This window comes from Brachyhypopomus gauderio, chromosome 19 (assembly GCF_052324685.1).
Source record: "Brachyhypopomus gauderio isolate BG-103 chromosome 19, BGAUD_0.2, whole genome shotgun sequence".
Taxonomy (NCBI): Eukaryota; Metazoa; Chordata; class Actinopteri; order Gymnotiformes; family Hypopomidae; genus Brachyhypopomus; species Brachyhypopomus gauderio.
In genome coordinates this window covers 3,601,500-3,616,668 of record NC_135229.1, presented here as the reverse complement: position 1 = coordinate 3,616,668, position 15,169 = coordinate 3,601,500, and the positions used below count along the sequence as shown (strand labels likewise).

The 15,169-nt window shown below is 43.5% G+C and overlaps 1 protein-coding gene across 1 annotated transcript in view; it reads right to left on the bottom strand.

Annotated features, from left to right (window-relative positions):
* LOC143483343 (polymeric immunoglobulin receptor-like) overlaps positions 1-15,169 on the bottom strand; it is a 119,452-nt gene that overhangs the window by 81,457 nt on the left and 22,826 nt on the right. Inside the window, exon 3 of the mRNA XM_076982186.1 lies at positions 7,149-7,161. Within this exon, the coding sequence (XP_076838301.1) occupies positions 7,149-7,161 (13 nt within the window). The remainder of the gene's footprint in view (positions 1-7,148; positions 7,162-15,169) is intronic.

Sequence of the window (15,169 nt, the reverse complement as noted above, 5' to 3'; positions counted from 1 at the left end):
AGTGACTATAAAACACGTACGTACAAAACCCAAAACCAGAAAAGTTGGCACGTTGTGTAAATCATAAATAAAAACAGAATACAATGACTTGCAAATCATTTTCAACCTATATGCAATTGAACACACAGCAAAGACCACATACTTAACGTTCGAACTGGTAAACTTTGTTATTTTTTGCAATTATTAGCTCATTTGGAATTTGATGCCTGCAACATGTTTCAAAAAAGCTGGCACAAGTGACAAAGAAGACAGAGAAATTTGAGGAATGCTCATCAAACACTTATTTGGAATATCCCACAGGTGAACATGCTAATTGGGAACAGGTGGGTGCCATGATTGGGTATAAAAGCAGCTTCCTTGACATGCTCAGTCATTCACATAGAAGGATGGGGCGAGGGTCACCACTTTGTGAACAAATGCGTGGGCAAATTGTCGAACAGTTCAAGAACAACTTTTCTCAACGAGCTATTGCAAGGAATTTAGGAATTTCACCATCTACGGTCCGTAATATCATCAAAAGGTTCCGAGGATCTGGGGAAATCACTACACGTAAGGGGCAAGGCCGAAAACCAACATTGAATGCCCGTGACCTTCGATCCCTCAGGCGGTACTGCATCAAAAACCGACATCAGTGTGTAAAGGATATCACCACATGGGCTCAGGAATACTTCAGAAAACCACTGTCAGTAACTACAGTTCGTCGCTACATCTGTAAGTGCAAGTTAAAGCTCTACTATGCAAAGCAAAAGCCATTTATCAACAAGATCCAGAAATGCCACCGGCTTTGCTGGGCCCGAGCTCATCTGAGATGGACTGATGCAAAGTGGAAAAGTGTTCTGTGGTCTGATGAGTCCACATTTCAAATTGTCTTTGGAAACTGTGGACGTTGTGCCTTACGGACCAAAGAGGAAAAGAACCATCCAGACTGTTATAGGCGCAAAGTTCAAAAGCCAGCATCTGTGATGGTATGGGGGTGCATTAGTGCCCAAGGCATGGGTAACTTACACATCTGTGAAGGCACCATTAATGCTGAAAGGTACATACAGGTTTTGGAGCAACATATGCTGCCATCCAAGCGACGTCTTTTTCATGGACGCCCCTGCTTATTTCAGCAAGACAATGCCAAGCCACATTCTGCACGTGTTACAACAGCGTGGCTTCGTAGCAAAAGAGTGCGGGTCCTCCCCTGGCCTGCCTGCAGTCCAGACCTGTCCCCCATTGAAAATGTGTGGCGCATTATGAAGCGTAAAATACGACAACGGAGACCCCGGACTGTTGAACAACTTAAGCTGTACATCAAGCAAGAATGGGGAAGAATTCCACCTGAAAAGCTTCAAAAATTGGTCTCCTCAGTTCCCAAACGTTTACTGAGTGTAAACGAAAAGGCGATGTAACACAGTGGTAAAAATGTCCCTGTGCCAACTTTTTTGCAATGTGTTGCTGCCATTGAATTCTAAGTTAATGGTTATTTGCAAAACAAAATAAAGTTTCTCCGTTCGAACATTAAATATATTGTCTTTGCATTCTATTCAGCTGAATATGGGTTGAAAAAGATTTGCAAGTCATTGTATTCTGTTTATATTTACGATTTACACAACGTGCCAACTTTTCTGGTTTTGGGGTTGTATAATTAATATAACCACACTGGGTCTGCACACTGCAGGTATGGGACCATCATGACTGTTTGGCTCCCAGTGGTGGTGGGACTGGGGCTGCTGGTTATTCTGGTCATTCTAACCTGCACTCTGAAACACAGAAAAATGCACAGTAAGCAGGCGGCTCCATCTCCTGTTATACTGGCACTCTTGAAAAGAATAAAGTACACCAGTTAATCACAGTTACCACAGTTGTTAATTACAGAAACCTGATCAATTTTATCAAAGGCTTATATTGCGGTAACCATTAAATGCTTGTATTGCTATCCTATGAATTATAAAGAATAAATAACTTGTCATGATGGCAAATGTGTCTCTGCAGATACAAACTCATAACTCTGACCAGCAGAGGAAACCAACGTGGGAGCAGCAACACTGCTGACACAGTTATTATTGTGTTTGATTGGTATTAGTGTTGTGTTTGGTGGGTTGTGTTCAACAGGTATTAGTGTCGTGGTTGATATTACAGTTTTTGACAACTGCTAACGTGCATTTGTCCAATCTGTAGTCACATTTTCAAAACTCAAATCAAATCAAAATTTATTTGTATAGCGCTTTTCACAACACATGTTGTCACAAAGCAGCTTTACAGGATTTACAAGTTTAACAATCGTATGGGTCCAAATCCTTAATGAGCAAGCCAGGGAGTTTTTCCTTGCCACTGTCACCTCTATGATGGTGGGGATTAGGAAGAAACCTTGGGAGGACCAAGACTCAAAAGGGAACCCATCCCCCATTGGGCGGCCCGTTAACACACAAATTACACAAAATCAAATTATACAGACGAATACACAAGTCACACACAAATCACACAATCAGACTAAGTATAAGGTAACTAGAATTAAGGTTCTGGGTGTTGATATTGTCAATGTAAATGTCTTGTGATGAACGCCAGGTTTTCATTCAGTGTCGGAGAGATGATACTGGTATTGTGGACTCCGACTGCAGTGTTACTCCCCAGGTGAACCTCGGAGAAGAAAGACATGTAATGTGGTAAATATGTAACAGATTATTCAAAGGCCAAAATAAACAGAAGTTTTTAGTAGAGATTTAAACATTGTAACCGTGTCTGAGTCCTGAATAGAGGCAGGAAGATTGTTCCACAGTTGTGGAGCTTTAAAAGAAAAGGCTCTTCCACCTGCTGTGATCTTTTTAATCCTAGGAACATTTAATAACTCTGCGTCCTGCGAACGAAGCACGGACGTAGTTTTGGGGGGGGACGGGGGGGACATGTCCCCCCCACTTTTTCAAAAGCCGGTTTTGGTCCCCCCCAGTTTTTACAGTTAAAACCAAATATTTAAGTAGCGACGAAGTCATGTCCCCCCCACTTTTTAACGGTTAAAAAAACAATATCCAAATAGCGACAAATCTAGCACTAGGATCATGCAGCTCCGAGCTCCACCCCCCCCCCGCTCAACAATTTTTGTTCACAGCGCTCAACAATTTTCATTCAACCACCCCCCCCCCCCCCCCGCTCAACAGTTCGCCACCCCAGGTTGTGTCCCCCCCACTTATGAAATCAAAACTACGTCCATGGAACGAAGTGAACGTGCTGGGTTGTAATGATCAATAAGTTCACTGAGATACTCTGGAGCTAGGCCATGCAGTGTTTTATATGTTAATAAAAGTATTTTATAGTCAATACGGAATCTAATTGGCAGCCAGTGTAATGACGATAGTACAGGACTAATGTGATCAAATTTTTTTGTTTTCATTAGAACTCGCGCTGCTGCGTTCTGGACCAGCTGGAGTTTGTTTATCGATTTACCAGAACATCCAGCTAGAAGACTATTGCAATAATCTAGACAAGAGGATATGAATGCATGTATTAGTTTTTCCACATCACTAGTATTTAATATGTTTCTAATTTTAGCAATGTTGCGTAAGTAAAAGAACGCTACCCTAGTTATATTATTAATGTGTGTATCGAACGAGAGATCTGGGTCTATTGTGACACCCAAGTTCTTTACCTCTGCGCTGGGGGTTATAGTAAAAGAATGTAGATTCAATGCTACATTACGTATCTTGTCTCTCGCTGCCCCAGACCCAACTATTGTTAACTCTGTTTTATCCGGATTTAGTGCTAGAAAGTTACACGCCATCCTATGTTTTATCTCTTCTACACACTTCTCGATTTTACTGTTTACACCTAAATCATCGGGTTTTGCCGATAAATATAGTTGGGTGTCGTCTGCGTAGGAGTGGAAACTGATGTTGTGCTTATGCATAATCTCGCCTAAGGGTAACATGTAAAGTGTAAATAGAAGTGGTCCTAGGACTGTCCCTTGCGGGCAGTGATGCCTAAGTTATCTTGAGTAATCCGATTACTGATTACTCCTTTTAAAAGTAACTTGTTACGTTACATATTACTTGATTTTAAAAGTAACTACGTTAGATTACAAGTTACTTTAGTAGTTACATTCAGCAGCAAAATACATTTTTCCAATACTCACTTTATTGGAAGTGCATTTTTAACAGTAACAATGTATTGAAGTAGGTTCGGTAACCGAGGCAGAAACTGCTTAATCAAAAAATCCCGAGGAGGGAAACTTTATTGATAACGCAACCCTGGCGCGCGCAGTCGCCGCCCCCCAGTGTCACTTAAAGGGCGAGACTCGCCGTGAGGAGTAGGAGTCGCTACAGTATCTCCTGACATTACGTTTGTGTAGCTGCGCGGTATTATTTGTAAATTTATTTGTAAACGTAATACAAGCGAACTGGGGTGGGTTTCCTAAAACGTTCGTAGCGCCAAGTACTTCGTAACCTCGTATGAAACGTACGAGGTTAAGAAGTACTTAGCGCTACGAACGTTTCGGGAAACTCACCCCAGTTCAGTCAGACAGCTTGTGAAACGAAATACCATTACAATTTCAAGCATTTTAAAGTAGGCGACGTTAGTCAAAATTCCAGCACTTTTCAAACGTGGAACACAAAGCAACATTAAAATTCTTCAGGTAAATGTTCCTTCCCCTGTTTTTGAGGGGTGTTTCTTTATACTACCACACATCGTTACGGGAGGACACTGCACAGAATGACTTGTAAAACGTGCTCACGCTCTCACAGGGTCGCGCGCAGCGTGCGGAGTCGAGCGCTACGGTCAGACGCAAAAGTAGAACTGAGCCAAGAAGAAAGCAAAAATATATATTTTACTAGGGAAAATATAAATAGTAACGCACAGTTATTTGGATAAGTAACTTTAACACTAGAGCTCCTAGAGAAGCGAAAAATTTCACAGGGCTTGGTAGGGTCCATGTAGCCCACTCCCCTGCTGTGAAGGGATTAACGCCCATTGTCTTGGTAATGCAGTGGAAGCGGCTCACCCCCAGCTCATACGCCTGCCAAAGCACAAGCTGGCTCACCCCCAAGCTCATATGACCAAAACGCCAAACGTGATACTTCACGAAAAAGTTGAAGTTACAAGCAGACTGTATGTTACCGATACTACAACAAACGGCAGAAAGTTTGTAGACTCGTGTTTCAAAAGTTACAATTCAATCGCACGTAGAGACGACAGTTTCTCGAATGAGTCCCGTCAAACAATAAAAAAAAATAAAAATGTTTGAATCTTGCTCTTTGTATATTTCATATACTATACTATATAATATTTGTTGTAATCAAACACTTTCTGTTTCCGCGTTTGAATTCGCGTTTGAAAAGCTAAGAAATTATATGGCGCAATTAGCTTGATGCTAATGTTATATAGGAAATCCCATATCATTGCTAGCGAAAATTAGCATGGTCGCGTTGCATCACTGCATCACTGATAAATGTTGTGATCTAAACAGCAGGCTGGAAAAGGAGAGGAAAAGACAGGAAAACAAATTCATGTGCTCTCTATCTATCTATATATCTATCTATCTATCTATCTATCTATATTTGTGTTAGAAGCATTTGATAGAAGCATTTGTGTTTCTGCTTGTTTGTGATCTAAACAGCAGGCTTGAATCTTGCTCTTTGTACATTTCTCATACTATCTATCTATCTATCTATCTATCTATCTATCTATCTATCTATCTATCTATCTATCTATCTATCTATCTATCTGTCTATCTATCTATATTTTTGTTAGAAGCATTTGATAGAAGCATTTGTGTTTCTGCTTGTTTGTGATCTAAACAGCAGGCTTGAATCTTGCTCTTTGTACATTTCTTATACTATCTATCTATCTATATTTGTGTTAGAAGCATTTGATAGAAGCATTTGTGTTTCTGCTTGTTTGTGATCTAAACAGCAGGCTTGAATCTTGCTCTTTGTACATTTCTTATACTATCTATCTATCTATATTTGTGTTAGAAGCATTTGATAGAAGCATTTGTGTTTCTGCTTGTTTGTGATCTAAACAGCAGGCTTGAATCTTGCTCTTTGTACATTTCTTATACTATCTATCTATCTATATTTGTGTTAGAAGCATTTGATAGAAGCATTTGTGTTTCTGCTTGTTTGTGATCTAAACAGCAGGCTTGAATCTTGCTCTTTGTACATTTCTTATACTATCTATCTATCTATCTATATTTGTGTTAGAAGCATTTGATAGAAGCATTTGTGTTTCTGCTTGTTTGTGATCTAAACAGCAGGCTTGAATCTTGCTCTTTGTACATTTCTTATACTATCTATCTATCTATATTTATGTTAGAAGCATTTGATAGAAGCATTTGTGTTTCTGCTTGTTTGTGATCTAAACAGCAGGCTTGAATCTTGCTCTTTGTACATTTCTTATACTATCTATCTATCTATATTTGTGTTAGAAGCATTTGATAGAAGCATTTGTGTTTCTGCTTGTTTGTGATCTAAACAGCAGGCTTGAATCTTGCTCTTTGTACATTTCTTATACTATCTATCTATCTATATTTGTGTTAGAAGCATTTGATAGAAGCATTTGTGTTTCTGCTTGTTTGTGATCTAAACAGCAGGCTTGAATCTTGCTCTTTGTACATTTCTTATACTATCTATCTATCTATCTATATTTGTGTTAGAAGCATTTGATAGAAGCATTTGTGTTTCTGCTTGTTTGTGATCTAAACAGCAGGCTTGAATCTTGCTCTTTGTACATTTCTTATACTATCTATCTATCTATCTATCTATCTATCTATCTATCTATATTTGTGTTAGAAGCATTTGATAGAAGCATTTGTGTTTCTGCTTGTTTGTGATCTAAACAGCAGGCTTGAATCTTGCTCTTTGTACATTTCTTATACTATCTATCTATCTATCTATCTATCTATATTTGTGTTAGAAGCATTTGATAGAAGCATTTGTGTTTCTGCTTGTTTGTGATCTAAACATCAGGCTTGAATCTTGCTCTTTGTACATTTCTTATACTATCTATCTATCTATCTATCTATCTATCTATCTATCTATCTATCTATCTATCTATCTATCTATCTATCTATCTATCTACCTATCTATCTATATTTGTGTTAGAAGCATTTGGTAGAAGCATTTGTGTTTCTGCTTGTTTGTGATCTGTGATCTGTGACTTCTGGGTGCAGAGACTTTCTGGGTGAGGCTGCTGCCTCAGTCTTGCTCTGTGAATTAACATAATAAAGGGTGATGTTTGGCTTTGCTAATTGCTGGCAAGAAGGAGAAGAAGGAGGGGTGATGTCCTCAGAATCCTGAATTCTCAGGAGCCCTAGTGTTAATCTGATTACTGGACTGGAAATAGTAGCGCGTTATATTAATCGTTACCAAAAAAAGTGGTAAGATTAGAGTAACGCATTACTAAGTAACGTGTTACTGACATCACTGCTTGCGGGACACCATATTTAACCTGCACAGATTTAGAGGTTTTATTATTAACACTTACACATTGGAAGCGGTCAGTCAAATAAGATCTAAACCAGGAGAGTGCAACACCTTTGATACCTACCATGTTTTCTAGTCGAAAACTCTAAACACATTGAACACAACATCAGTCTTCAGTGGCTATACTATTAGTTAAATTCATGTTGTTATGGCACAAAATGCACTCAACACCACTAAAGAACTTTTGTAACACTCTCTGCTAATGGATCAACTCTTATAGCGAGACGTTACAAACACCTTTTAAGGTTAGGGCGGAGAGTAATGCTTGGAGCTCGTACAACGAAATACAGTTTCAACCGACCGATTTTAATCCCTCCCGTTGTTTCCCCATCTATACATACATATATACATATCAAGCGATTAACACCATAAATCAAACAAAACCACTAAGACTCAGCGGTCTTAGTCCCCTGTGTGTCCGTTCAACATTTTTGTGAGTGCGTGTTTATGTATGAGTGTAAGTGCTTAAGTCCGTTCCCCAGCGGCTTGATTAATCACCGCGCGACACAGTCAATGATTCCACAGACACATAGGAGATGGAGGAGAGAGAGCTAGAGAGCGGAATTGAATGGGAGGCACGGCGGCCTCACCAAAAATCCGTCGGCTCACCCACAGCAAGGAAGATATAACTTCTGCGACATAGTGCGATCAGCGCTCCGAGCTGGTTATCCCGTGCCGGATCACCCTCAGTAAAAACAATCCAAAACTCTCGGCGTGCACGCCAGGCGACTCCGAAAAATTTGCTCTCTCAACAGGTATCCCACACCCTCCAACCTTGCTGTCCCCTCCCTTGTTCTGTCTTCCCCTTTCCTTATTTGCACGTTCCTCACTTCCCATTCGACGATTTGCCCGTGACGTCGTGAATGAGGTGGCAAGGGCTCAATGGATGTGTAAGGGATAAAGCAATGCGATACCGTTACTCTTCGTATCGTTCAAAATATCCCCCAACCCACAACACAAAAAACACAATAAAACCTTAACCGGAGCCGACCTATTGTGAGCTTGTTACAGATCCCCCCCCCCCCCCACCCCCAGCCAGTGGCATAGCAGGGCCATAGTAGGGCTTAATGTCAACCACGTTAATGTTATCAGTCCTCTCTTTCTCGTCACCCCATCTCACTCTGTAATTATTCGGGCCTAATTGCTTCACAACCTGAGCTGGTCCCTTCCACTTGGACGCAAGTTTGGCTGAGAACTTAGCAGCTGCATTCGACAGAGGGTGTGTCTTGATCCAAACCAGATCCCCAACTACAAACTGTACACATCTGCGTCTATCATTGTAGTATCTGGCTTGTCTGGCTCTAGCTACACCCAGATGCCTTTCTACCTCCCTACGCAACCTTATGTGGTCATGTAAAGTGTTGTAGGCTGCAGTGTATGGTGTAGGAGCCACAGCAATGAGGCGTTCAAATGGGCCCTTTATGAAGCGCCCCAAAGCTAACACCGCAGGCTGCACACCAGTTGACTCATGAACAGCAGTATTGATGGATAGACGAAACTCAGGTAGCCACTGATCCCAATCCTGGTGATGTTTACCCACAAAGGAGGCAATCATGGTCTTCGGGGTTCTATTCACCCTTTCAGTCAGGTTTGTTTGGGGATGATATGCTGTGGTCAGTTTTTGAGTAACGCCCCATGCTTCACACAACTTCGCCATCATTTCACTGGTTCACTGTGGTCCTCTGTCTGTCACAATGAACACAGGGACACCCCAGCGGGTGAATATTTCATCCTTGAGTATCCTGCAAACTTGTGGAGTCTTGGCATCTCGTAAAGGAAACAATTCCACCCATTTGGATCCATAATCTACACTAACCATTAACATAGTGTTCCGGGATCGACTTCTCGGAAAGGGACCCATAAAATCCACTCCGATCATCTCCCCCGGTTGACTGACTTTGGTTTGCTGTATAAAACCCGCAGGTTTCACATTCGGGCTCTTATATCGTTGGCATATTGGACATTCCTTCACGTATTTCCACACATCTTTGCACATACTAGGCCACCAAGCCACCTCCAGGATCCTTCTGAGGGTTTTCATTCTCCCCAAGTGACCTCCAAAGGGACTACTGTGAAAGTAGTCCAAGAACTGGTTCGTCATTTGTTCTGGGACTACTAATTGATGGTTGTTCCCCCCAAACCTGGAAGGTACTACACGGTAGAGAACGCCTTGTTGCTCTAGATATTGCACCCGCCCCATCTTGGTACTTGTGCAGGTGTCCTTTACTTGGTCACACACCACGCTACCTTTCTGCGCGGCTTCAATATCTGAGAGAGTACAGGGAAGATCACACCAGTATGCTGCAGCTATGCAGACGCTACCTTCTGTGGTAGATGTGGCCCTCGACAGCGCATCCGGTACTACATTGCAACACCCCTTCCTGTAGTGGACTCGGAAGTTAAAAGCCTGCAGTCTAAGTGTCCACCTTGTCAATCTGAACACTGGCTTTGGAGAGTTGAAGGCCCACGTAAGTGCACTGTGGTCTGTAAAGACGTCAAACACTGTGCCTTCAAGGTAATGTCTCCATTTTTCCACAGCCCACACTACCGCGAGACATTCTTTCTCAGTTGTGGAGTATCTCAATTCTGCACCTCTGAGTGCTCTTGAGGCATAGGCTAAGACCTTTTCTTCTCCGTTTATCTCCTGAGTAAGCACAGCTCCCAATCCCGCGTCACTCGCGTCAGTTTGGACTTGGAACAGGATGTCCCGCTGGGGTTGGGCCAACACCGGAGGAGATTGGAGAGCTGCTTTTAATTTCAGGAAAGATTGTTGACACTCTTCTGTCCACTCCCAACTAACACCTTTCTTTTTTAAGTGGTTCAATGGGATAGATACGTCAGCCAGACGGGGAATGAACTTATGATACCACCCCACTAGACCTAAAAACCTTTGCAGACTCTTCAAGTCCGTAGGGGTTCGGTACTGCTGGATAGCAGCAACCTTCTCTGGATCCACTTCCACCCCTTGACCAGATACCACATGCCCCAGAAAGGTAAGCTGAGTTTGAAAAAGGCAGCATTTTTTCACATTCAGCGTCAACTGGGCTTGCTTTAATTTACCAAAGACAGCTTCTAAGTGTTGGAGATGTTCCTCTGGCGTGCAGGAAAAAACAATGATGTCATCTATAAAGACGAAGCATATCCTTCCTTTCAATTCTCCTAACACTTGTTCCATGAGACGTTGAAAGGTGGCGCCAGCATTGCGCAACCCGAACGGCATAGTTTTGAATTGGTATAATCCAATTGGGGTAATTACTGCTGTCTTCATTTTGCTGTTTTCATCCATCATCACCTGCCAATAGCCGCTCTGAAGGTCTAACGTGCTGAAAAAAGCGACGCCTTGCATGGACTCCAATATCTCATGCACCAAAGGCATTGGATAGGCATCATGCAGGGTCTTGGCATTCAGACCCCTGTAATCGACACAGAAATGGAAGGTGCCCTCCGGCTTAGGGACCAAGACGACAGGCGCTGCCCACGAGGAAGCGGAAGGCTCAATGATACCATCTTTTAGCATCTTCTGGACGTGTTCTTTGATTATTTCTTGTTTCTGGACTGAAGTGCGGTATGCTCTCTTCCTCACCGGATTTTCATCCGTGGTGATGATGATGTGCAACCATCTTAGTGGCACCCAGTCTGTTGGTCCATACTGTGGGCCACCTCCTTAAGAGAGCCTGCACATGTTCAGGTTGGTCTGTGATAGCATCTTCGCCAATCCCCCCTTCTTCAGAGGCCATATAGAAGTTAATCCTGCCCCCTTCACAGGTCCACCGGAGGGCTCCTCTCGTTTTTACCAGGAACTGGTGTTTCTTGCCAGTAGACATGGTGTAACAGCCTAAATGTGGTTGAAGGGTAATCTTGCTTAATACGAGGAAATCTAAACCTAGTAACACTGGCATATACAGACGTTCATCTGGCAACACGTACGCATCAATTTTATACGCTACGTCATGGAGATTAAAGATGAGGGGATATTTGCCCACTGCCCTACTCTCTTGCCCATCAGCCATAATAAACGCCTGATTTCCACAGGGCAACAACACTTCATGTTCTCTGGATAGCTCTCTCCATAAGCTTTCCTGGATGAGGGTGTAAGTACTGCCCGTGTCCACTACTGCGTCTCCCTCTGCCCCACGGACCCGGACGGGCACCGCAAGGAGAGTAGGTCTTACCACCACTGTGGCCAGTGTTCCATTACTTGTTCCCTTTTCGTTAGTCTTTTTCTGTTGTCTTTTCACAGAGCGCTCGCTGGAGCCAACATTCTGCACCCGGGTCCAGTAATCTTTGGAAGAAGCCCAATCTTTCTCAACCATAGAGCCCGTCTTCACCAATTGGTCTACGGTGGTCACTGTGCCTCTCAGGCTGCTGGCTAGACGAGGATTACAGGTGTTGAGGATCCGTCGTACCGTCTCCTCCTCAGCCATCTCAGGTCGCCACTTCAGACAAAGAGCACGGTAGTCATATGCAAAATTATCTGAAATTATCAAAAATCGCTGATTAGGAGCTTGAACCATGGCATGCAGCTGTTCTTCTATCTCAACAGAGTAATCTTCTGACAGAAATGCTTCTATAAAAACTGCTTTAAACATGCTCCAATTTTTAACTTCATTTTTGGTAGCCAACCACCAACTCCGGGCGGAACCTTGCAATACGGCATTAAGTGTCCCTAATAACTCCACATCGCTCAGGGGCCGTAAGGATAAAAAGTTCTCACATTGCTCAATAAAATTTATTACATCCGCAGAGCTAGTGGATTCACCAAACCTGGGGAAATCCAGACGAATGGGGGGGTGGATAGGGCGTTTAGGGCTGCTGAACAGGTTTCATTAGGCGAGGACTTGGAAGCTGGAGTAGATGTTGTTAAGGGACCCCACCTCCTCTGGAAACTCCTGCGAACGGTCTCCCTCAGTTGTTCGTCCCACTTATGATCACGGCGCCGCAGACATTCCACAATGGCTTGATCCAGATGGTTAAACCGTTCCTCTACATCAGGCGTACTCAACTAAATTTGTCCGCGGTCCAGTTTTGGCAGATACCTGTGACCTGAGGTCCGGTGCGGCGGGGGTGGCGAACGTAAGTTGTTGAGCGAGGGGGGGGGGGGGGGGGGTGAACGGTGCGCGAACGGTGGAGGCGTTTATACTTTCGCGAGCGTTTTGTCCTAAACGATAGGCGTTTTGTCCGAAACGATATGTGGTAGAAACACCCCTCAAAACAGGAAAATGAACATTTACCTGACCAATTTTAATGTTGCTATATGTTTCAGGTTTGAAAAGTGCTGGAATTTAGGTTAAAGTACTTTAAAATGCTTGAAATTGTAACTACTTGGTTTCACAACAAATATCTGTCTGACTGAATAGTTCTCTTGTATTAGGTTAACAAATAGGCCTACGAGCCTCTTGTAATTCCAGGACGAAACCTGAGAGAACGTGAAGACGTGAAGATTGGGCGTTTTTTTTAACTTAATTATGTTTAACATGCTGGGAAATATTGAAATGAACCTTGAAAGTGGCGTACAAGTGCTTGAATTCCACCTTATAAAAGTGTATGAACCCTGAAAACGTGACTTTGTTCATTGCGCTGAAGCGCGGCGCGAAGTTACAAAATTCGAGAGGTGCACGACCTCGCGAACCGACAGCGCGCGAGGCACTCGCGCACACGCGGAGCCACAGCGATTACGTCATTTTCGCCGCGCGGACCCTCGCGCCGCTCGCGAAGCATCAACCAGGCAGGCTTGTTGTTGAGCGGGGGTGGCGAACGTAAGTTGTTGAGCGGGGGTGGCAAACGTAACACTCGTGACGGAGTGTTTTTTCAATAGCCCTGAAATAAATGCTACGGTTTTGTTTTAGTCCGTATCCAGTTAATCAGGAATGAGATTGGGTCCGGACAGGACTGCGTTCGGGTCCGGATCCGGACCGCGGTCCGCCAGTTGAGTACCCCTGCTCTACATACTCCTTCATGTGTACTGATAACTTATCAAATGATTCTCTCAACCCCTCCTCTCTACTAAGGGATGAGTCCACAATGTCTTTTAAGCGAGTCTCCAAGGCATTCATCCTTTCAATGATTGGGTTCACTCGCTCTTCAACCGCACCTAAGACATCAATTTCTTCTTCCTCATTTCCACCCTGTATTTCGGGTGCCTTAGGGTCATCTAAGTACAGCTGTTTGAGTAGGCTGGAAACCTCCGTAACATCCCCTCGGGGCCGCCTATGTGTTACATGCTGAGGGGGTGCTGCCTGCCTATCGGATTCCTCCATGTCTGGGTAAGGATGTGTGTTCGTTCGTTAGTGTGTTCTAACAGGAGTTCAAAAACCCAACGGGTGAAACCACCCTGCTCACGAAAGCAAAAAACCTGAACAGGCTGAACAGCCTGCCCCAGACGTTACTACTCCTATATCCCCATACGGGCCACCACTGTAACACTCTCTGCTAATGGATCAACTCTTATAGCGAGACGTTACAAACACCTTTTAAGGTTAGGGCGGAGAGTAATGCTTGGAGCTCGTACAACGAAATACAGTTTCAACCGACCGATTTTAATCCCTCCCGTTGTTTCCCCATCTAAACATACATATATACATATCAAGCGATTAACACCATAAATCAAACAAAACCACTAAGACTCAGCGGTCTTAGTCCCCTGTGTGTCCGTTCAACATTTTTGTGAGTGCGTGTTTATGTATGAGTGTAAGTGCGTAAGTCCGTTCCCCAGCGGCTTGATTAATCACCGCGCGACACAGTCAATGATTCCACAGACACATAGGAGATGGAGGAGAGAGAGCTAGAGAGCGGAATTGAATGGGAGGCACGGCGGCCTCACCAAAAATCCGTCGGCTCACCCACAGCAAGGAAGATATAACTTCTGCGACATAGTGCGATCAGCGCTCCGAGCTGGTTATCCCGTGCCGGATCACCCTCAGTAAAAACAATCCAAAACTCTCGGCGTGCACGCCAGGCGACTCCGAAAAATTTGCTCTCTCAACAGGTATCCCACACCCTCCAACCTTGCTGTCCCCTCCCTTGTTCTGTCTTCCCCTTTCCTTATTTGCACGTTCCTCACTTCCCATTCGACGATTTACCCGTGACGTCGTGAATGAGGTGGCAAGGGCTCAATGGATGTGTAAGGGATAAAGCAATGCGATACCGTTACTCTTCGTATCGTTCAAAACATCCCCCAACCCACAACACAAAGAACAGAATAAAACCTTAACCGGAGCCGACCTATTGTGAGTTTGTTACACTTTTTCAGTCTGGAGGTTGAAGGTGTATGATCATCAGCCCCATGACCAAATGTCCCTCCTGGATGCAATGGATCCCGGTTGCAGAGACATTTCAGCTGAAGACTGCCAGGGGTGAATAAGGCATACCAAGCTTTTCTATCTGAGGTGTATGGCAAGGGCCAACATCAGATGTAATGAGGATGAAAACATGTGGCCAACTGCTGAAGACCACTTACATTACACATAACAAGACTGTTCAGTTTTGTATTCTGTTTTTTCCCCCTTGTGTGGCTTTTTTTGTATATGTGTATTTTTACACATATGGGACCGTGGCTAATTATGTTTACAATTACGGTCATTCTTTTTTGGTTTAGGCCACAATTTACAGTAATGTCCCTAATACAGTAAAATATACCCTGTACTGCAAAACTGTTACTGACTCCTTTTTTGTCAAATCTACATTCCATATAGTACCTAACTGTAATGTTTCAC